General features: G+C 42.3%; 1 protein-coding gene across 1 annotated transcript in view; it reads left to right on the top strand.

The window, feature by feature from the left end:
• Positions 1 to 23,815, top strand: part of MYOM1 (myomesin 1) — a 190,527-nt gene that overhangs the window by 76,945 nt on the left and 89,767 nt on the right. Inside the window, exons 5-10 of the mRNA XM_073550891.1 lie at positions 6,497 to 6,654; positions 8,686 to 8,778; positions 11,357 to 11,445; positions 11,535 to 11,594; positions 11,670 to 11,834; positions 16,471 to 16,632. Of these exons, the coding sequence (XP_073406992.1) occupies positions 6,497 to 6,654; positions 8,686 to 8,778; positions 11,357 to 11,445; positions 11,535 to 11,594; positions 11,670 to 11,834; positions 16,471 to 16,632 (727 nt within the window). The remainder of the gene's footprint in view (positions 1 to 6,496; positions 6,655 to 8,685; positions 8,779 to 11,356; positions 11,446 to 11,534; positions 11,595 to 11,669; positions 11,835 to 16,470; positions 16,633 to 23,815) is intronic.

Below are 23,815 nucleotides of genomic sequence, written 5' to 3'. Positions count from 1 at the left end.
GCAAACTGCCACGGCTCAGTAGGGTGACTCACCCACACTGCGGGAGGGCCCAGGGTCCGATACTGCAGGGAAAGTTCAGACAGACGGGTCCTGCGACGCTGAAGGTAGTAAGCAGTGAAGGACCTACGATCATGTGACCGCAGGGGGCAGGGCTTTGCGTCCCACTGCTGGAGATGATTGTAGGATACTTACTACAGGGATTCTGTAGTAGAGAAGGAAACTCAGGTCAGACAAATGGGGGCTCATACACGGAGAGCACGGCTAGGTACCAGAGGGGCGAGCAGAGAATAGTCAGAACGTAAGCAAAGAGTCATACACGGAGATAGCAGCACAGTACAAGAGGGTCAATCACAGAATAGTCAGGTCATAGGCAATGAGTCATACGCAGAGAGGGTAGCGCAGCACAAAAGGGACAGGCAAAACTCATAACAGGGTCAGAACCGGATCAAAACCAAGCAAGCATAAAGTATTACAGGCACAAAGCACATCAGGGTCACACACACTCGGCCAAGGGTCTGAGTATAAGCGACGAGGAATGAGCCCACAATGAGGCTATAAAAAGCCTCCCAGAATCTCAGAGTAAGGCTGTCCAGATTAACCTCTGAACTACCTAATCCCACGAACTAAGCAGATCATGACACTTGGGTGTAGGTGTTAGAGTCCTGGATGGTGCTCCCTCCTTACCAGAGAGTGGGGTACCACACCTCTGCATGAGGTGCAGTACCTCTGTGGTGACTGAACCCTCAGGGGCACCACAGAAGCATAAGTACAGACTGGGCGATGGCTTGCATCCAGGGCTTGACTACATTCTTGTGCTCTTTTGAAAACTCCAACCTCACCACAAAAGAGCACAAATGGAGTCTATTTTAAATGTTTGTTTCATTGTAATAAATGGTTCCTTTTTTCGAGGATTCATATGGAAGCCCCTGCAAGGAGCCATTGCTGAATGCAGTGTGTACTTAGCTTAGCTCTTTTTTTTATATATGTTGTTTGTCTTTCCTATCATTTCTGTCTTTGCCTGTAGAACAAAAAAATGTGGAAATCCACCAATCTCCTGACACTGGTATTGTCGAAGTCCTGTGGGGATAAACAAATGCCATTCGCCTCCCTCCCATTTAGACCTACCACCCCTTGAGTAATACCCTAAAAGAACAAAGACACAGATTTCTTTGGAAAATTATGGCCACAGCAGCCTTTTATTTAAACAAACAATAAAAACATTGAAGTATAAATAATATTTTACACGCTGGGAGGAGTCCTTGATGCTCCCAAAATCTGGTGATTACCAAAAACATACAGTGAACATAAGATACCAACAATTACTCCCAGCCGTTACCTCACTGGCTCAGGAGCACCATAACCACAAGGGTTTCATTGTTCACTAGAATTTCCTGGTGATCCGCACACCGTTGGCAAAACTCCCCTCCACATTTCACCAGATCCAAACCATATTAAACTCCAAAAAAAGGAAACCATATACCAATGGATCCCCCAGACCAATTTTCAACCAACTTCAAGGACTCCCCCCAACCGCCTCAGCCACCATGACCCAAGAAAATACCATAAACCAGCTAAACTCCAAAGCAAAACACATAAAGGGTGGGAGGACGGGACCAATCCTGACCCCAGAGAGCAGGAACTGAATGGGCCCCACCCCTACCAGTCCCTATATACGACCCCACTAAAGTCCACACCTTAATTGAATATCCCCTACCTCCTCCAAACCACCGTCATGCCGGCCTCTGCCCACGCCATCGGAGAGGGGGCAGCTTTGCTCCGGCCTTTCCTTTTGTGCAAAATTGTGAGCTTTGACCCTGTACATCTGAAGTTCAATGCTGTGAATAGTCAGGACTCTTGCACTACATTGCCAAGAACAAGGTATGAGCTGCAATGTGTCAAGGAGGGGACATCGGAGAAACGACACAAAATCCAACCACTGACACCAATTGTCAAGGAGGGGTTTCTCAGAATCCCATCGCTGACACCAATTTGTCAAAGATTGCATCCTGGGAGGTATTGCAGATCCCCCCACTGTTATCTTTGAAGCTAACAGTTCTCTGTTACTCCCTATAATCTGGATAATTACGCGATTGACCGACGATCAATTAAGGGTGTGTGCACACGTTGCAGATTACTCTGTGGCTTTTTCTGCCGAGAATCCGCATCTGTTAACAGAAACCCCAGCGTATATTTTTCCTGCGGATTCCTAGCATTTGTTCAGCGTATTTGATGCAGGTTCTAGTGCGTTTTGGCAGTGCGGATTGTGGAGAGAGAGAGCGAGAGACCAAATCCGCTGCGGATCCGTAGCAAAAACCGCAACGTGTGCACACACCCTAAGGTTGTTTCCACTAGCAGGCCAGTTATCAGGAAACTAACAGTGAGCATATGGTATATACACCTCCAATTCAAATGCATGGAATGAAAGTATATAATCCCCGATACAGTCACTGCAAACTCCACAAAAATCCCATAATACTTGCTGCCACCACCAGTCATGTTTTATACAGGCTGGCTGGAGGCCTGATTCTGCTTCCGGTAGCGCATGGCTTTGAGGTGTGGGTTAGAAAACAAAAGGAATAATACTATTAAATTCTATTTTTTATTCAAAATAATAGACAGTGTTTATAAGAAAATTACTAAAGATTTTACAAAGGGAACAAAACAATACAGAATGTACAGTTACGTAAAATAAAATGGATAAAACAAAAGAAACTTACTATGCTGATCACAGATTTGATCGGCCTAGCGAAGGAGAGAACTTCAATTGAAAAACATCCAGCGAACTGGAATCATGCATACACTGATTTGTATCTCTAGAGCTACATGAGCACAGATAATAATGTGTCTTGACCTTTTATCAGCACCTGAGTTTACACCCACACACCCCATGATGACCTCACCTGGACCGAGTTATGGGATGTTCTCAGCCCTTAAGGCTTTTATGAAATTACCAACTTATGCAATAACTTCACTCCTGATGATCTCAGAAGTTCAAAATCACTGCCATATAAAGTATAATTATGTCATTAAAAGTGGCTCAATGTATATATTAACTTTTTTTCTTTGGATCAATGTATAGCATTTTTCTCAAAGGAAACAACAGTGTCATTTGAATTCAAGATGTACTTCATGTGGACAAATTCCTTTCCACTTTGCTATACATGTGTAAACACAAGTACCTTTGTTCCAATTCTCTGAAAATTTTTTTTCCTGTCTTAATTATTTTGTCCAATATGTAACTCTTTAGGCCCCGTCTCACATAGCGAGATCGCTAGCGAGATCGCTGATGCGTCACCAATTTTATGACGCAACAGCGATCTTGCCAGCGATCTCGCTACATGTGACACATAGCGGTGACCGGCACATCCGCTGGATATCGCTGATCGTGCTCAAATGTCCTGGGCCATTTTTTCATCGTCGGAGTCCCGCTGGCCAGCATACATCGCTGTGTTTGATGCTGACGAGCGACCTCGTTGGAGACGCAGAACTCAGGGACGCAGGCTGGAATCATTCAGAATAGCTGCTGTGTGACAACGCACGAGCGATCCTTACCAGGTCGTATCGTTGTCGGGATCGCTGGCGCGTCGTTGAAGAGATCTGCCTGTTTGGCAGCTTACTAGCGACCATGTAGCGATGCACCAGCGATCCCTACCAGGTTGTATCGTTGTCGGGATCGCTGGTGCGTCGCTATGTGAAACGGGACCCTTTGTCCACACAAAATAGACATCTCCTTTTTCACTGCAGTGGCCCTTTGTCCTAAAAGGAACTGCCCACATTTTTATTAGGATGGTTCACTATCCAGCAATACCTAATTTCCAACTTCCTTATGCCCATTGTATAAGTCTATTTCAAAGAAAACCAGAGCGTCAGCTCTTGATTCTACTGCAAATCCGCAAGAAGGAGGAGTGAGGGGGTGAATGTCATATTTTCTATGACACAATGTATCAAAACATGTGTAATGGATGCACCAGGCAACCTAAGTGAGATGTTCTTTTCTATGACCTGTCTTTCGCGCCTCTGTGTACATTTCACACTGAAGTAAATTAGGCAGCCTCTTATCAAATGTCAGTGACTTCAGCTGCCTAGAATTTACAGGACAAGATTAAGAAACTGGAGTGCACTAAGATGGCATTTAAATGAACCTTTAAAATAATTTACAGGACCTGAGTAATTTGTAAACTGAAGTTACATTTCATATGTTGTTACGATCACGACGACCTTACACAAATGTTTTAGCAATTTTATAGCAAATGAAAAAGTTTGTAACAGTGTCAAAAGTTTGTAATAGTGTTTTATTGCAATGTTGCAGCTGCCAAAAAACGTAATTCTTGCTTTTTGATTTTTTTGTTTGCTACGCCATTTACCGATTGGATTAATTTATTTTGGATTTTGATAGATCGGACTTTTAAGAGTGCAGTGATACCAAATATATGCATTTTTTTAATTATTTTATTTTTAATGGGGCAAAAATGGGGGTGATTTGAATGTTACTTTTTTTTTATTTTTTTCATAATTTTAAACTTTTTTTTCCCTCTTTTTGCTGGATTTAATAGTCCCTGTCATGGATTTGAAGCTGGGATCATCCGATTGCTTGCGCTATATAGCAGGGCATCAGTTCTGCTATGTATAGCTAAAATCACAATGTCCTATGAGCGCCAGCCATGAGCTGGTTTTCACAGGATGATCATAATGAGAGGCACAGGAGTCTTCAGCAGACCCTCGGCTGTCATACCAACCCATCGATGCCCCATGATCACATCACGGGCACGCCAATGGGAGCATAGAACAACACAGAGATTGAGAGCGGGATTTAACAGGTTGGCGGCTGTTACAGGAACATGATGGCTGATTAAATCAGCTGTCATGTGCCTGCATCAAAGACAGGGAGCCGGCATATGACGTAAGTTTACGCCATATGTTGTGAAGAGGTTAAAAACTAACCATTGTTTTAATTGTTATATCATAAATCAATAGTACAGGTAGAAAGAAGAACGTTTGTAATATATCTTATCAGAACAATCTGCTTCTTTCTTCTCTTGGACTGATCCTTCATTTTCACAATTCTCATCTCACAGGTGAAAACTGTATACATTGATTGCATGATGTAAGAACCAATCTGCCTTAAATTGTAAAGATTCTAAGTATTGATCAAACTGGATTAAAACTCTCCATGCCTCTTTTTAGTTTTGTGGGACTTATTTGTTCTTGTTTCCAGCTGCAGAGCATTCTATCAATTGGTGCCCTAAAGTGAACTGTATAGTCTAGATACTCACACTAGCGCTTGGTAAAGATGTAATATTATGTCCTGGCCGTGCAAGTACATGCCTCTTATAATACAGGATAATATCCTACTATATTGTTTTTAATACAAACTCCTAGTTATAAGACTTTAAGAGCCCTTAATCATTTCCCTACAATAAATATTAAGTTTACTTATCTATAGTTACCTGAGGAAGACCTAGAAGACTTTTCAAAAATAGGCACCAAAATTTCCTGGCATTAGTTCCTTGCACTCTATCAGTCATTAGAGAGTCAATAAAAATCACTGCAATAACTATCATTAATTCCTTATGAACTCTTAAGGCCCCTTTACATTTAGCGATGCACCAGTGATCCCGACAACGATATGACCCGGTCAGGATCGCTGGTGCATCGCTAAATGGTCACTAGTGAGCTGCCACACAGGCAGATCTCACAGCGACGTAGCGATGCAGCAGCGGTCGTTACTTACATTTCAGACGCAGCGATCCTGACGTCCCCCCGCCCGCGTCCACGCTTCGCTCGTCTGCGCCAGCAGATAGCCCAGCAGGAAGCGCCCGACGAGAAATGGAGCTGCACGATCTTGCGCGATCAGTGGCAGACAGCGGGGGAGCCGGTCAGAGGTAAGTATCACACATAGCGATATTGCTAGCAATATCGCTGCTGCGTCACAAAATCGGTGACGCTTTAGCGATATTTCTAGCGATATCGCTTTGTGTAAAACCCCCTTAAGATATAATCCATCTGGTCCTGAGTCCTCGCTGACTTTTATTGAAGTTTTACTAAAGTGTTTTTCCAAGAATTGAAAGTAAACTCCTATATGTACATAATAGCTATCAATAGTAAAGAATAAGTACTGTAACAGTAGAGAACTTACCCGCATTCTATAAGGTAACTAGATGGTGACCCGATTCTATCGCATCGGGTATTCTAGAGTCTTTGTTAAAATAAAAAATAGTTATATACTCACCTTCCGACGGCCCCCGGGATTTCCATTACAGACAGACAGACAGAATTAGACAATTATATAGTAGATTATCATTCCAGACTTATTTTATATGTGATGGGGGTGCACAACGCTGCCTATCAGGGATAGTGGGAGACTTTCTTTGTTTGATTTTATAGAGGTGTCTTTTTTCATACTCGATGCATTTTTTGCAATGATATGCTCTAATGAAGTAATATGTCATATAATGTCTTTGACTGCCACATATAATAAAAATTTTGCTTTTTCCAGCTAGAAGAAACTGAAGAATTTCACAAAAAGATAAATGAGGACACACTGTTACATGCCCCTGTCTTCATCATCAAGCCTCGTTCTCATACCATCTGGGAGACGCAAAACGTGAAATTTCACTGCACAGTGAGTGGTTGGCCGGAGCCACGAGTTACCTGGTATGCTCACGTTCATAATAGTGACCTGTAAGACTGTGATATGCCTTATTCCATACTGGTGACCTATGATCACTGGGAGGTTTTCTATTTAATTCAATTCAAATGGTTCGTCCCACCATCCAGATGTATATATGTTTATGCAATGAATATTGTCTATCTTCATTATTAGAATTTAAAATATACTCAAAAGTTTTCATGCGATATCAGCAGCAGCGCGTGTGACTGTTTCACTAGTAGAGATTTTGAGGTCACTTAACACCAAAGCAGTTTTCCTTTATACCTGTCATTATTTGCAAGCATGTAAAAGTTTACAAACCATGCCCTGAATTTATAAAGGGGCTAGATAGGCACAGAGGGTAAGAAACAGCTACGTGCTGTGTCCAGTCGTTCGACGATTTCTGAGCCGGGACCGCCATACTCCCGGCCAGAGCTCGTCCTGTATGGAGCGAAGCTGAGCCACGTTTGATGACACGACCAACCAGTGGGTGTGGTCTCACTCAATACAAGTGTATGAAGTGAGGCCGCACCCACTAGATGGGCTCTGACCTGGAGTATACATAACGCATACGTAACCTCCGGTCCCGGGTCAGAAACCGGTAAATCCTCGCAGTGCCTGACCTTTAATAAAACTGAAAATATTCAGATGCATGTGAACTTGGCGTAAAGCCACGTTCAGTATTTGGTCAGTATTCTACATCAGTATTTGTAAGACAAAACCAGGAGTGGGTGATAAATACAGAAGTGGGTCAGGTATCTATTATACTTTTTCTCTGATTTGTTCCTCATCTGATTTTGTCCTAGAAATACTGATGTAAAATACAGAACAAATACTGAACGTGTGAACATGGCCTCAATGTTCGTTTTCACCACCCAGCTTGCAGTATTTACCAATTGGTGGTCGTTTAATAGACTGTGCTTCAGATGAACACTGAGAGATCTGTGATAGATCAATCAGTGCACAGAGGCTGCAACTGTTCTTGGCAGGATGAATCTTGTGTACACAGGATGGTGTCCTGCTGAGAACGATGATCTTTTTTACAGCACAGAAGTTCATTTACCTTGTAATAAACAGACATTTTGGTCAATTCGTCAGGTGACCAGCAGTCTGTTAACACCAGGCCAGGATTAAGCCCCCGTTACACACTGCGATATCGCTAGCAATATCGCTGTACAGTCCCCGATTTTGTGACGTAGCAGCGATATTGCTAGCGATATCGCTGCATGAGATACTTACCTCCGACCGGCTTCCCCGCTGGTTATCGCTGATCGCGCGAGAAGCTGCTGGACCATTCCTCGTCGTCCACTTCCTGCGGCGCTTCCTGTGGCGCCGACGAGCGACGCGTGGAGCCGGGCGGGAGGATGCAGGATCGCCGCGTCTGACAGGTAAGTAGCGACCCCCGATCCCTGCGATGTCGCTGGTGAGATCTGCCTGTGTGGCAGCTCACTAGCGACCACCTAGCGATTCACCAGCGATCCTGACCGCGTCATATCGCTGGTCGGGATCGTTGGTGAGTCACTAGGTGTAACGGTACCCTTAGCCAACTGCCCTACCGCTCAAATCCCTGGTGGGCCGCACCTCTTGAGCCCACAGAGAGCTGTTCATTCTCACATCCCCGCCCCCATCTATCCTGGTGAGGAAGCATACCTAGCACTGCTTATTGCTTCTCCGTGCTCCATTCTCTCCACGCCTGGGGCCTCTGCTGTCATCACTTCAGTAAGTGCCACTCGCTGTTTATTACCCCTGGGCATTCTCTGCAGTCAATGGGGAGCCAGAGGGAAGAGGGACATTACAAAAATGACCATACAATCAAGTACCTGGGCAGTGCTTATCTGCGGTAGTGTGTGAAGTGTCTGGATGGGAGCTTTCTATTTTCTCTGTAAGATTATTGTAAACCGAGTGTTCCCAGGAACACTATTTGTTCACGATAATCTTGCGATGTAAGTGGACCATAGCACTCTTCTTGCAACTTGTACCGTGATCTTTTCTAGGTCAGACATGGCTGATATACTTCATGGTTTTTTTCTGTCTAGGTATAAGAATAATGTTCCTATTAATGACCAATTTCATTCTGAGAAATACAAAATTGAAAGTGAATATGGTCTTCACTCACTGGAGATCTTCAAGTAAGTAATGAACACCATCTATATGATGAGCACGGAATACAATATAGATGTTACTGCCTCCGATATAGCTGACTGAGAAGATTGCAATGTCTATTACAGTATTCGCTATTGTATTGTCTATTGTTGGAAGATGGAGGCGTGCTGCAAATGTCAGACTTGTGACCCTCCACATATCCAACCAAACACTAGTGATCAGGGATTAACACCATTTAGCTTCTGCTCCATGGATCTGTTCGGGTCACCTCTTTGATAATTACTTTACACATTACATTCATAACTTGCTAATCACTAAGCAAGAGGAAACTTATTCTTGGAAGAATGCCATGCTGGTTGACATGTTCACGCCACCAAGCAGCTACTTACATGATTCCTATGTATGTGTTCTGTATAGAAGGTTTTGTTGCTGTGACCTTGGAGAATAGTTCTTTTCAGTGGCACGACACCACTTGTTAAACTGTGAGAATATTGGTTCCATTTATGACATTTTCTCTTTGTCATATGTTATTTTTGACATCATGCCAGTCTTTTTATCTGGTCATTAAGTTGGGAAGCTACAGCTGAATTCTTTCATTTTTGGCTCAAAGATACAATCCTTGGGTATTTGTTACGAACCTTAGCTATAAATACAATAGTGATCCTCTATTGGCAGCAAAGAAGATAGAATATTTTACAGGGAGGCAAGATGGCCAACATTTACCATATTTTCAAAATCATGAAGCTTTTGGTTTAGAGATGGATTATGGCCTGGTGGTCCGGTCCCCAAAGATACATGTCCCATCTGCTCTTCTTCTAAACAGTGCCCCCACATTAAGACTTTATGAAGAATTTTTTTTATTGCTAGTTTTATTCTCAAATTATATACCCATAACTACTTACAATTGTAATTTTAAGGGCTCATACTCACATGCGAGAAATTTGGACGAGTCTCGCACGTCAATACCCGGCACCGCCACCGGTATTCGGATCGGAGCGTTCAGCTGCATGTATTTCTATGCAGCTGAACGCTCCGATCCGGGTGCCTTCGGCAGTGCCGGGTATTGATTTGCAAGACTCATCCGAGTTTCTCGCATGTGAATATGAGCCCTAACCCTCCCATCCCATGTGCCTTCCCTAATTGCCAAGTAGAAAAAAAACTGCAATAAATTATTGATTTGTTGTATTTGTCCAGGACAGGATGTCAATGTTTTTGACATCCAGTATTTCATATAAGTCATAAGGTTTTTCCCTGATCCACGGGCAATTTTCCCAGAATAATAGAATGTGGAATAAATCACTGAAAAATATATAAGATTTATAGATGTTACTTTTTATGGCATTTTTTGCAGTGATGTTCTCTATTTTTTATTTCTTTTCTGTACTATTGCTAGACATTCAATTACTCATAATAGCCTTGTAATGTCAAAACCAACAGTCTTAAAATTCATGTTATAATATTGTAGGTAGCTTGGATCCCACTTCTCTCTCCAAATACACAAACTATTATATCCATATCTATGTTAATATCATAGATCACCTCTAATGTTATTGTGTTTATCAAACCAATTTGCAGCAATTTAAAGGGTTTCTTCAAGAATGAGGTAAAATTAAGTCTCTGATTTAATTCAGATTACATCCCGTCATAGTCATGTTGTCAGTGCGGGCTGCATAGAGAAGACATACAGTTCCTGAGATGTGTCTCAATTTACAAGCACTGTATCACACATACCACCATGGTGGTCAGAAGCACGGCTGCAATATGTGAGGAAATATATTTTAACCCATGTTGTGATTGGCGAGGAGATCTCCAGCTTCAGCCTCCTTCAGTCTGATAGCTTCATAGCTGTGCTTAGAGACTCACTGCGCCCAGCTGGAAAACAAATAACTATTGAGGAAGATGAAGCAGGAGATAATTTCCTGTGTGCTCAGTGAGGAAGAAATATATTTCTTCATATATCGCAGCCATGCTCCTGCCTACTCTTTGAGGTATGTGTGATACAGCTCTTGTCAATTGAGACCCATGTTCGGGAGCTGTATGTCTTTAATCTGCAGTCCGTACTCAAACATGACTAAAAAAAAGCTGCAGTTTGAATAATATCAGAAACTTTTAAACTATAATAAATAATAGTTGCGCAACATGTTCTGTACTTATAGTATCCCCTTACCAAGGCTCATTTATAATCAATCTGCCCTTGCTGTAATAAAATTTAATCCTCATAGGCTGACTTTCTGGTGAGCTTGGACAAATTTGTGTTATACACAACAGCCTGTCAGAGGAGATAGAGCTGCAGAGGGAGGGATAGAGCATCAGTCTGAACCAATGATAAGAAAGGAGGCGTGTTTCAGACTACCTAAAACTCACTGTAGGCACCCTAGCTAAACTGAAGTCACAAATAAAGACTGTTCTAATGTAGTTAAGCTAAGCAAGCCGCAATATCCGAGGAAAAGGAATAACAGGTTGCCATTCCCTATAGGTTCTGACTCACCAACCATTTTTAATCTCCTGAGTAGACATTCTCTGTATGCTTGACACTAATGGCACCTATATGATTTGTATTTTACAATGTAATACAAATAGTGACTGTATGTTGTATTATTGCAGGTGTGATTTTGAGGATACAGCTCAATACCATGCATCAGCAATGAATGTGAAAGGAGAAAGCTCTTCATATGCATCGCTCGTGGTGAAGAGTATGTTTGCAAATGTTTACTTTGCTTTACAGACATTTATTGTCATAATATAAGAGGCTTATTTCCATTTTAACAAATATTTTTTCTAGGGTATAAAGGAGAACTGGATGTTACACCTTTGACTCCACCAAGGAGTGAACCATTCAGCTGTAAGTCACAATCTGATTGAATGTTACATTGAGGGATAGAAAGTTTGCCTACAGCATGACTCCTTTATTTTTTAGTTTCTGTTACACCATATGGTTTTGCTACCAAGTTTGATATCCATTTTGTTGACTCATTTGGTGTATCATTTGGCAAAGAAGGTGAAACCTTGAGTCTTGGTTCTACGGTTATAGTCCATCCAACTATCAAACGCTTCCAGCCTGAAATCCAATGGTACAGAAATGGTAAGTGGTTATTTTCCTTTACATTTAACATGTTTGTCCACAATATACTAAATAGGAATATTGAGTTTCTGATGAGGATGAGTCATGTTGGCATTTAAACCCTGCGGCAATGTTTCTCAACTTTTGATGAACCTATATACTTTATATTTATTACTTATCCGGGGCAAGCTGAGTACAGCGCTTGGCTATATCCAGCAGTCCTATAGGCAATGAATGGAGTTGAGGTCTAGCCTGCTTATGTCCATTCCATTCATGGTAGACTAGCCTTGTTCTCTGGGTTCTGGAACCCTGGTCTTGGGACCGATGGGGCTCCCAGTGGTTGGATCCCCAGCAATCAGCAGGGTATTCCCTATCCAGCAACTAGGGGATAATGTGTGATTTTAGGAAAACTAATTTTAGTGGTTTATCTGTTGGATTAAAAGTGAACATGCGAGCACCTGTATTTTTATGATTCAATAGCTCTTATTGATATCAAACAGTAGATTTCATGTAATAAGGTAAAAGGTGTGTAATGGACTGGGTGGTGGAACCATTGTGCCATGATCTGAGGAAAGCCTGGAGAGGCGTGACTAGGTACCTCACCAAGTCCAACCTCGGATGCACGGTGGCTGACGATATACCGCGATCCGTGGCACAGATGATAGGCAGATATAAACCTACATAGAAGGAAATACCAAAAATAAGAAAAACATATAAGTTCCTATGAACATACAGACTGAAATCCTACAAAATTTGTTCAAAAATTAGGCAAAGAAATGAATATTCTTTAAAAATATATTTTATTTGGACAAAAATTAAAACACAACACCACTAAAAAAGTTTTTAAGGGGAATCAGGAAAAGATAAAAATAACACAAGGAAGGGGGACAGATGTGCTGCATAGTATGAAAACAAATTTAAACTTAAGAAGTAAATAACCCTGTCGTCCAATATATAGAATAAATTAAATTACATCTGGTATAAATACATGGGAAAATAAGAAAAGGGTCCGCTATATACAGCCTAAGACATAATTAAATCATGAAACAGTGCTTGTGCAACAAATCAAATGATATGTCACCTATTCAAATGTTGATAATAATACATAGAAGGTTTTATACCAAAATAGGACCAAATGATCGTAAGCACTTGGCAAGGAGGTAGTCCAATATATTGCACACAACCCAAATTCATGAGGCTGAAATGCAGACAATGGAGAATGTAATCCCCAAAGAAAAGGCAGTGTACAATTAATAAAAAAATATAGGATACCATATCCAAGATGGATACATACTAACCAAGTGGAGCACACCACATCCCCCTCCATCAACTCTAACGCGCGTTTCGCTTCCTATTCATCAGGGATGATAAGTAGGTTGACATGGCTGATAGACAGGCAGGATGGCACGAGTGATAAACTGGCATCTTCTCCCAACAAATGACAGAACCCTCAGATGTAGCTTAACAAAATATGAAAGAGTCTGAGTTAGGCTAAGTTCACATAGGGCGTTTTTGCTACGTTTTTTTTTGCAGCAAACCCTGATTCCTTGGCAGGAAAGAAGCTGCTTCAAAAATGCAGGTTTTGCTTCATTTTTTGCGGCGGTCTTGCTGTGTTTTTTTCCATTCAATTCAAAGGGTGAAAAGCGATGAAAAAAACGCTGAAAGAAGTGACATGCTCTGTGTCCAAAAAAACAAGCAAAGCACAAAATACTGATAGCAAAAATCCAAGCTTTGTGCATGATATTTCTGAAATCTCATACACATAGCTGGTACTGTCTAATGCAGCTGAAAATTAGCATAAAAAGACACATTAAAAAAACGCAGCAAAAACGCCCAGTGCGAACTTAGCCTTACAAATAATGATCTGGATAGGGAGTCCATATTAGAACATTTATCTCTCCAAACCAAGAAAGTGACAGTTAATTCCATCTTTTAGATCAGTCTCCAGAGAAAACAAAAATGGTTTGTAATTAAGATTAATGATTGCCCTGGGGTAGTTTAACCCCTAAATATTTCATGTAGGCCATCTGAAAGGAAAAGCTGTCATTGGGCCTCATTGTTCGGTGTATAGTAATGATTAGGATCTCAGATTTCTGGACATTGATCTTAAAGAGAACCTGACACCTAACATGCTGCTCAATCTTCCCAATCCAGCCCCCGGCGGCTATTCACTTTATTTTAAAGTTACTGAACCTATCAAACTCTTCAAACTCCTTCAGGATGACTGGAAGTCACACACTTGGACAGGAAAAATAAATTACGGTAAATGTTTGTAGGAAACATTGATAGTTTTTGTTTCCCACCCCCATATTTTATACTCTATTGGATCTTTTTTTTTCCTTGAGGTGCATTTGCACTGAAAGATAAAGTGTTATTATAACACTCATTCACAATAATCTTTCTGTGTAAACAGGCTGATGATCACCCGGTGAATGAGAAAGATACTCATTCATAGGGTGAAATGATTTTTGTGCAGCACAAAGCATCATTGTTCATGATGGAGCATCATTCTTTGTAAACAGACAATTAAACGTTCGCTGATCGGTAAAATTTTACGCCTGTTGCCACTTGTCGGTCAGTGTAAACAGACCTTAGGGTGTTTGCTAGATTATCCATAGCTAATACATAAAGGAATGGTGAAAGGACGCAGCCCTGTCTTTTTCCATCGTGATTCCCTAAATTAGCTGACAATAAATCATTAACCCTCACTTGTGCAGTAGGGTTATTGTATAAGGCCATCACCAATTTCCTCATTTAAGGACCCAGACCTAACTTAAAGAGGACTTTTTTCCCTTCTGGAATGTACTTTGTGTAATCTCGGCTTTGTATGTCAACTGGGCGTTTCTTCAGTCTTCTTTGAGGGCATGTGCTTTCATCCCTCCTTCACAGATCCGTCCAATCACAGCTCAGCATCTTATTTAGCAGCCTATCAGACTCGGAGGCTGTCAAATAGTGATTAGCAGTATCTAGGAAGGGTTTAAAGTGCACATCCCCAGAGAAGACCATGAAGAAACGTCCAGTTGAACTACAAGCGGAGATTTCACACAGTGCACGCCAAAACGGAGAAGAGCGGCAGAAACAAGGGAGCTAAGGTATTTACAAGATATTTAACCCTATTTTATAGCAAGTGTCAGGTCCTCCAGAAGCTTTTTCAGCGTCAACACTCAGGAGACATACCTGCAGAGATTAGAGAAAAGCTGTAGAGGTCAGAGACAAAGGCCTCAATGCAACAAGGCATTTACACCCAAAAAAAGGCGTAAAGCTTTTTGGAAATGTGGAGTTGTTGAAAATTGTTTCAACATTTGACATTTTCTCAACATCTTCAAGCAGCTTTGCCAAAGTTGGGTGGAGCTGCTCGAAAATGCTGGGAAGGAGCTTGGATGGTGCATGGTTATGTCCTCCTGTCAAACTAATAATTAGTTGCAGCATTTCTTAAGCTACAAATGTTACTCTAGTTTGTGACTGGAGTAACACTTCTGGCAAGGCTCATGGAGGCACATGCCACTAGTAGGATGTGCTGAATTCATTAAGTGCCTCTTAATTAATTAGACGCATCTTATTCCTGCACTGTCCTAATTAACACTGGAGTACGAAGCGCCAGTCTTAAAGAATTTACCAGAATGGAGAAAATCAAGTTAGGTGGCTTGCACTGCGGGAAATGAGGAGCCTTCGAGCTTCAGGTAAGGTTTTTATTAGTACCAATGCGTTTCAGAGCCAGGCCTGCACCTTTCTCAAAGAAAAAAAAAGTCATAAAGAATCTGTGCTGTAGTCTTGAGGGTGGTGTTCCACCATTCCTGGCCTGGAACAAACCCCCCTTGTGCTCAGTGTACAAATGACGGGATTGAAGGTTGCAATCTTAGGGCCAGGGCCTTAGAGAGTACTTATATTCTTTACTTTACATTTAGACTGACACGGCTTTGAGTTTTTGATATTAGGAGTATTGCTAAATCTAACAGTATTGTTTTAATTACTGCAATTTTTAAAGTCTTATTGAGAACATGCTCAGTTTTCTGGAAATGTTAGGCTAGCTTCACACTAGCGCATGGAGGAGCTGCAGAGGGGTCCGGACTTCCTCCGTGAAGCTCTGCCCACGGCCGCACCTCCTCCATTCAGCTCTGCCTCCGTCGGCATGTGGCCTGCGTACCCTATCTTTATCATTAGGTACGCAGGCCGTGCCAATGTATGCGGATGCCTCCGCATGCATCGTTTTGACGGTGCGGCGACCTGCGCCGAACGCAACATGTTACATTTTTATGCGGTCGCCGCACCGTTAAAATAATGCATGCAGAGGCATCCGCATACATCGGCACGGCCTACGTACCTAATGCTAAAGATAGGGTACGCAGGCCACATGCCGACGGAGGCGGAGCTAACCGGAGGAGGTGCAGCCGTGGGCAGAGTTTCACGGAGGAAGTCCGTATCTCTCCATACGCTAGTGTGAAACTAGCCTTACAGACTACAAAAACGCCAAAAAAACAAAATGCCAAATATGTTCACTTTTTTAAACTTAAGAAAAATAGTAACATCTGACAGCAGTGTTTGACTTAAAAAGGCTTGAAAACCATTAAAAATTAAATAAAAAAAGCCATACTAAGCAGGCTGATCTACTAGTTGTGTATCCCATTAGAGCCTAATGCAATTTGCTTATCATTTACAGGAGTTTTGGTTACACCATCCAAATGGCTCAGCACCCACTGGAGTGGAGGACATGCCATGTTGACTCTGAGGCATCTCAATAAAGAGGATGAGGGGTTGTACACCCTGCGAGTTGTCATGGGAGAATACTATGACCAATATAGTGCCTACGTATTTGTAAGAGGTAAGAAAAGGATAAGTAATATGTCATTATACTTTTATATATATACTCCTGGATGTACTTTAAATTGTATGATAATTTTGGTGTTGACATCAGGTTTCATAATCAGTGGGGATCACAACAGCCGGACACCCAGCAATCATAAAGTTATCCCCTATCCCACTGATAAGTGATAACTTTGAAAGTTGATAATACCCCTTTATGTTTTGCAAGGGTGTACATTTCACTAAGGCCAGGTTCATATTGCGTTAACCCAGCCCGTGCGACACATAGTGTTGATGGGCTGCGTTAACGGTATAGCATAACGTGATCGCGTTATGCTATATCGCTAGCGCAGATGATTCTGTGCTAGCGGTGACAGAGCCTCAGACCCTGCAGCCCGCGTCCGAGGCTCCGTCACTGAATGATGGCACATCGCGAGCGCATGCCCCTTTACGGCATGCGTCACGATGCTCCCGGTAATGGGGGTCAATGGCAGCATTAACGGACTGCCATAACGCAATATGACCCCGGCCTTACATAACCCACTGCAATCATCCACAAACAATCGGTTGTGGAAAACTCTATTCTATTTGGACTACTTTAAGCATTTTGGAGAAAAAAAAACATATGATTGCTGAGTTTCTATATTATGATTTCCGTTTTTTGGCATTCTGTATTTAAGTATAAGGCCACGTTCACGCGTTCAGTATTTGGTCAGTTTTTTTACCTCAGTATTTGTAAGCCAAAACCAGGAGAGGAACAATCAGGAAAAGTATAATAGAAATACGTCATCACTTCTGTATTTATCACCCACTGCATGGATATAGATAGCCCCAAGGTGATTTTTTCAGCTGTAGATTTGTGTAAATTTGCATTAAATTCATGAGTTAATTCTCATGTCATGAATGAAAAATGTTAAAATTTGAGAGTCCTCAGTGGGTGTTACCTTTTAATGTCTAACTGAAAGCACGATCAAATACTGAGGACTCTCAAATTTTAATAGTTTCCTATCTACTGGCTAACGTTGCATGTATTCTGCCAAAAATATTGTTAATTTTCTGTGTAAAATCCTCAGTGGAAATCCATGGGCAATTATAACAAATTTCACAAACGTATAGAGGCAGATGAATCAAGTCTGGCTTTTGATCTTGCACCAAGGTGTGCTGATGTAAGACTTGCAATATTGATTTAGTGTAGCGTACTTCTATCTAAATTTGGCATATGTTTCAGCTGCCATGTGCCAGTGTCAGAAATATACTCGTTATTGACAGGAATACATTAAGGTCTTCACTTATGCCATTTTTTTTGCGTAAAGTATTACTAATTTGTTGGATGCACTTGTCCCTGCCTCTCTTGCTGAGCTCTGCCCATTTTTCAACTTTTCAGTTTTACACCGGATTTCTGGTGCAAAACGTTTGATGAATCGACCTCATATTGTCGAAATAATGCCGACACACAGGCTCAAATTTCTGCGGCCTTGTGTTAATCCAGAATATTTTAATTTGTTAAACAAATAGCTGATGTGTCATATTTCAAATAAAACCCAAAGTAAATTTTCATTTTCATGTAAATACATGTCCTTTATCCAACCATTTGTTTAATGTCTTCAGATGTGATAGTTGTCCTACAGTACTGGGGGATATCTAGTATCGGCATCCTATACCCACAGACACGATGCCCGGGAGATTAAAGGCCCCTTTATATTTAGCGATGCACCAGCAATCCCGACCACGATATGATCCGGTCAGGATCGCTGGTGCATCGCTAAATGGTCGCTAGTGAGCTGCCAAACAGGCAGATCTCACCAGCGATGCAGCAGCGGTCGGCGGTCGTACTCACCTTTCAGACGCGGCGAGGGTGTTCGTCTTCCGCCTGTGTCCATGGCTCTCTCGTCGGTGCCAGCGGGAAGCCGACAACGAGAAATGGACCAGGCCGATCTCGGGCGAGCAGCGATAGCCAGCGGGGGAGCCGGTCGGAGGTAAGTATCACATGTAGCGATATCGCTAGCGATATCGCTGGTGCGTCACAAAATCGGTGACGCTTTAGCGATATTGCTAGCGATATTGCTATGTGTAAAAGACCCTTAAGTCTAGTATTAAGTAGCACAGTATTTATTATTCCCACTCGCCTGGAGGTCTAATTGAATTAAACATTGCTCCGCATTATGTTGAGCTTACGCTATGAAATGTCCGGTACAACGGGAGACAGATGTAATCCCTGTGTCAGCTGTCACGGAGCAGCTGAGGCTCTGGCAGTCTGGCACTTCTCGAGTGCTTTGAATTCTTTGCTCTAAGTTAAGGATCCAAAAAGCAACCTATGCTAACTTCAGCAGTACATATGGAAAGGCAACCTTGACGGGTGTGACGCAAATAGACACACCTACAAATAGTCTCCATCATCATCTTTAAATAGCCTCACCGCTGCTGTGCTTACATAGAGAAAGATTTATTTTTTGTATTAGAGTTCACGGTCTTGAATTCAGTAGTTAAGTCAGAGCGAAACAACCAACAAAGGACTTGGGTCTGAGGGTAGGTTCTCTCAATATCTTTTTCAAACGGGTTTATAGCAGGTCAGATGTGAAACCCGACAAACCAAAATAAATAGAAATCAGGTATACTCAATTTGATCACCACAAAAGGAAACAACCCTAAAACATACCTTTTATCTAATATATAAAGCTCAATGTGTGTGTGTGTATGTATGTATGTGTGTATGTCCGGGATTGGCATCTGCACCGTCGTAGCTACAGCCACAAAATTTTGCATAGTCAAACGACTGGACCCCGAGAGCGTCATAGGCTATGTTGTGAGGCGACATTTTAACCCCGCACGTTCCAATTCACCAAACAATTTTGCCCCTATCTACATAATGGGGAAAAAGTGAAAGGAAAAGTGTTGGAGGCAAATTGACAGCTGCCAGATGTGAACAAGGGGGACATAAAGAATGAGAGCGATGGCGCCAAAGAGTATATACCGTACAGTTGCTAAGGTGGGGCCCTGACATGGGATACTCACCACACACGGGGATATGAACACACACACAAAATGCGCCACACACTACCACGTGCTTCAACACATATACCACCCTCAGCACACAATTCACCACACATACACCAACCTCGCCACATAAAAGTCGTAACACAAAAGTCGCCACTCAAAACTCGCCACGCTGTCCCAGAGCTGTTTAAAAGATGAAAAATGAGCTGTGATTGGTTGATTGGTTGCTATTAGCAACAGTTTTCTTTATAGACAGTTGTAGTAACTGAGGCCTATTATTCTTATCATTTCTATGGTGTTATCATCCTTCTGTAAAGCTGGAAATAACACAATTTATTACCGTGCCAACACAGACCACCCTCTGACACAGACTGCAGGGGGAGCCCAGTATCACACAGGATAGGATTAAATACACGGCTCAGAAGTCAGTATCACACAGTATAGGATTAGATACACAGCTCAGCAGTCAGTATCACACAGGATAGGAATAGTTACACGGCTCAGCAGACAGTATCACACAGGATAGGATTAGATACACAGCTCAGCAGTCAGTATCACACAGGATAGGATTAGATACACGGCTCAGCAGTCAGTATCACAAAGGATAGGAATAGTTACACGGCTCAGCAGACAGTATCACACAGGATAGGATTAGATACACGGCTCAGCAGTCAGTAACACAAAGGATAGGAATAGTTACACGGCTCAGCAGTCAGTTTCACACAGGATAGGATTAGATACACGGCTCAGCAGTCAGTATCACACAGGATAGGATTAGATACACTGCTCAGCAGTCAGTATCACACAGGATAGGATTATATACACAGCTCAGCAGTCAGTATCACACAGGATAGGATTTGATACACAGCTGAGCAGTCAGTAACACACATGATAGGATTAGGTACACAGATCAGCAGTCAGTATCACACAGGATAGGGTTAGATACATGGCTCAGCAGATGGTATCACACAGGATAGGATTAGATAGACTGCTCAGCAATCAGTATCACACAGGATAGGATTAGATACACGGCTGAGCAGTCAGTAACACACGATAGGATTAGATACACAGCTCAGCACAAAGTATCACACAGGAGAGGATTAGGTACACAGCTCAGCAGACATTATCACACAGGATAGGGTTAGATACACAGCTCAGAAACAGGATGTGTCAAAGGAGAGGACATTTTCATTCCAAGAATTCCACTAATTCCATCTGATTTATTTTTTGATTTTAAACGCCTCCAGTTTCCAGTTCAACTGCTATTTGCAATGTCCATTAGCAATGCTCAGGGACAGTCCTTGAAAGTAGTAGGGATCGATTTAAGTAGTAGGGATTGATTTGCAATCTCCATGCTTTTCTCATGGTCAACTTTACGTGATCTGTTCAGAAGTTGGAACTGCCAAAAATCTGTTCATCTTTGCACCGAAAAGAAAAAACAAAAATGTTGTTTATCAAAAGGCTCTTGAATGAGTTGAAAATAAAATACTATCAATATTTGGGTAATCGTTTAGTTATTTTGTGTTGCAAATCTGTAGTGTTGAATATATGATGTGAAATGTTTTTATGTGCAATATAATCATTATAATTTGTTATAACTAACCACAGTTGGTTACTATGCCCAGGCAACGCCGGGCCCTTCAGCTAGTTGATAATAGATTAAAAATACGACAAATGTCACTATAAAATGTACAAATTACCAACACCAAAAAGGGCTAGAGACTGATTGGCATACCATGCCGGGATAGGGATATTGATTAGTTATTATAAAGTCCTGCTTAGACCCTAATAGTCTGTGCACCTTCCTAACAGTGGAGGTTGGCACCCTAAATTTCAATGTGGTGCCCCCACTCAGCGTTGGCTGTCCCTTACAATTCCTGCAGTGCCCTATCAACTACCCATGCCTAAAACCCAAAACCATGAACACAAACACTTATTGATCTATCTGAGGCGTAAAACTCGTAGCGTCTATTGGAGGAATACTTGGAGTTACACATAACGATGTCACAGCGATCCCACCAACGATCCGACATGATGGGATCGCTTGGGACATCGTTAGGCTGATCGCTGGTGAGCTGTCACAAGACAGCCCCTCCAGCGATCAGGACCAGCGACGCTGGATGCTGGTTTCTAATGTAAACATTGGGTATCTAAGAGCCAAGCGACTCCTGGATAACCGCTGTTTACATTACAAACCAGCATCCTGCGTCACTGATCGCTGGTCTCTTGCTGCCACACGCAGCAATGCGTTCTGACCAGCGGGAGACCAGCGATCGAAAAACAGCACAGGCCGATCGAGCACGATCAGCGATAACCGGCAGGGGGGCCGGTCGCTGATCCCTGTCACACACAGCGATCTCGTTGGCGAGATCGCTGTGGCGTCACAAAATCAGCGATCTCCCTAGCGAGATCTCTGTGTGTGACGGGGCCTAAAGGTCTCTCTCAGACTATAATGAAGCTTCAGTCCTTTTTGCTAGGCTGACTAGAAGCTATATAATATATTCATAGTTAAACTCATTAAGATAAACTCTAATAAAAATTAACTAGATTAGCTGGAGACATGCAATGCCACAATGTTTACCAATCAAATTGGAGATACAAGCGATGAAAATTCTCACTTAAAGTATCCTCCACATTAGATATGACTTTTCCCTTAGGGTACCGTTACACCTAGCGACTCACCAGCGATCCCGACCAGCGATATGACGCGGTCAGGATCGCTGGTGCATCGCTAGGTGGTCGCTAGTGAGCTGCCACACAGGCAGATCTCACCAGCGACATCGCAGGGGACGGGGATCGCTACTTACCTGTCAGACGAGACGATCCTGCGTCCTCCCGCCCAGCTCCACGCGTCGCTCGTCTCCACAGCAGGAAGCGCCGCAGGAAGTGACCGACGAGAAATGATCCAGGAGCTTCTCGCGCGATCAGCGATAACCAGCGGGGGAGCCGGTCGGAGGTAAGTATCACACACAGCGATATCGCTAGCAATATCGCTGCAACGTCACAAAATCGGTGACTTTACAGCGATATTGCTAGCGATATCGCAGTGTGTAACGGGGGCTTTACAGTTATCAAATAATGACTAGGGATAAAGTGCAACTGCGCTTCAAACAGGCAAATAATATAGTGCCTCAACCACGTATAAGTCCATTGTATAGTCTCAGCGATCAAGAATAGAATTACATAGCATGCTAATGAGGTACCATAATAAATCACTCTTCTTAATTAGCATAGCCTCTCATGACCCAAGCAAGAAAAAATGCCATAATTCAGAGATAATAGATAATAAGTAGCAGGCTGACAATACCATAGTAGGTCACTTATCTGAATAAAGATAACGTTGTTAGTCCCAATATCCTTTTCCCTACGCGTTTCGCCCCCTCCTAGTATAAGGGCTCATCAGGGGACCATAAATGGGAGCATGCCATAGTTGTGTGCACATACCCTAAGGGCTTGTTCAGATGAGCGTACTTCGTGGACTTGTGTTGTCCATGCGCCCCACGGACCATATACGGAGAGCACATATACCCGTTATAGCCATTTTTCCAGTGTACATTGCCAATTTTACACATGGACCAGCAGTGTGCATGGAAAAAATTGCAGCCTGCACTACTTTGGTCTAATTCAATGTAGAAGTGACTGACCTGATTTTTTGTATGGTCTGAAGCCAGCATCAAAGTGACCACAGACACAGAATACGGTATATATTGGACAAGAGCGTTCCTGATGTTCTCCTATTGAGGACCTGACACAGCCGTGCATTATACAGACAGTCCATTGACTTTTATGTGTAATGTTTGATTTCACCATCTGTGGCGCTGTGGGCAAATTAACTACTTACTCCCAATTTCCTCAAAGCCGGCAGCCCTATAACTACATTAATATCGGTTGTTAAACTTAATGAACACTAACTTCTTAGTAGTTTCTGTGCAGAACTCAACTGCGAAGCCTGGCACAGTGACACCTATTTCTCATTTCTAAAAATATGATTGGAACCATTAAAAAAGAGCATTATAAAGATATACTGCTATTCCTTGTATGTGAATCTAGTTTGGGCAAATACAAACTGAGGTTGATGCCTCACATTATAGCACAATGCTAAAGGGGTCTGACGTCACTACAGATTGCTTTCATTCTGAGAATCGGCGGTGATACCAGACTTCAGCAATGTTATTTTATCGCACGTATCTATGACACTTGACACATCA

The sequence above is a fragment of the Dendrobates tinctorius genome, unplaced genomic scaffold, assembly GCF_039654945.1.
Source record: "Dendrobates tinctorius isolate UK_male_01 unplaced genomic scaffold, ASM3965494v1 ptg000171l, whole genome shotgun sequence".
Taxonomy (NCBI): domain Eukaryota; kingdom Metazoa; phylum Chordata; class Amphibia; order Anura; family Dendrobatidae; genus Dendrobates; species Dendrobates tinctorius.
The sequence above is the reverse complement of the archived record's forward strand: the minus strand, read 5'-3'. Positions and strand labels throughout refer to the sequence as shown.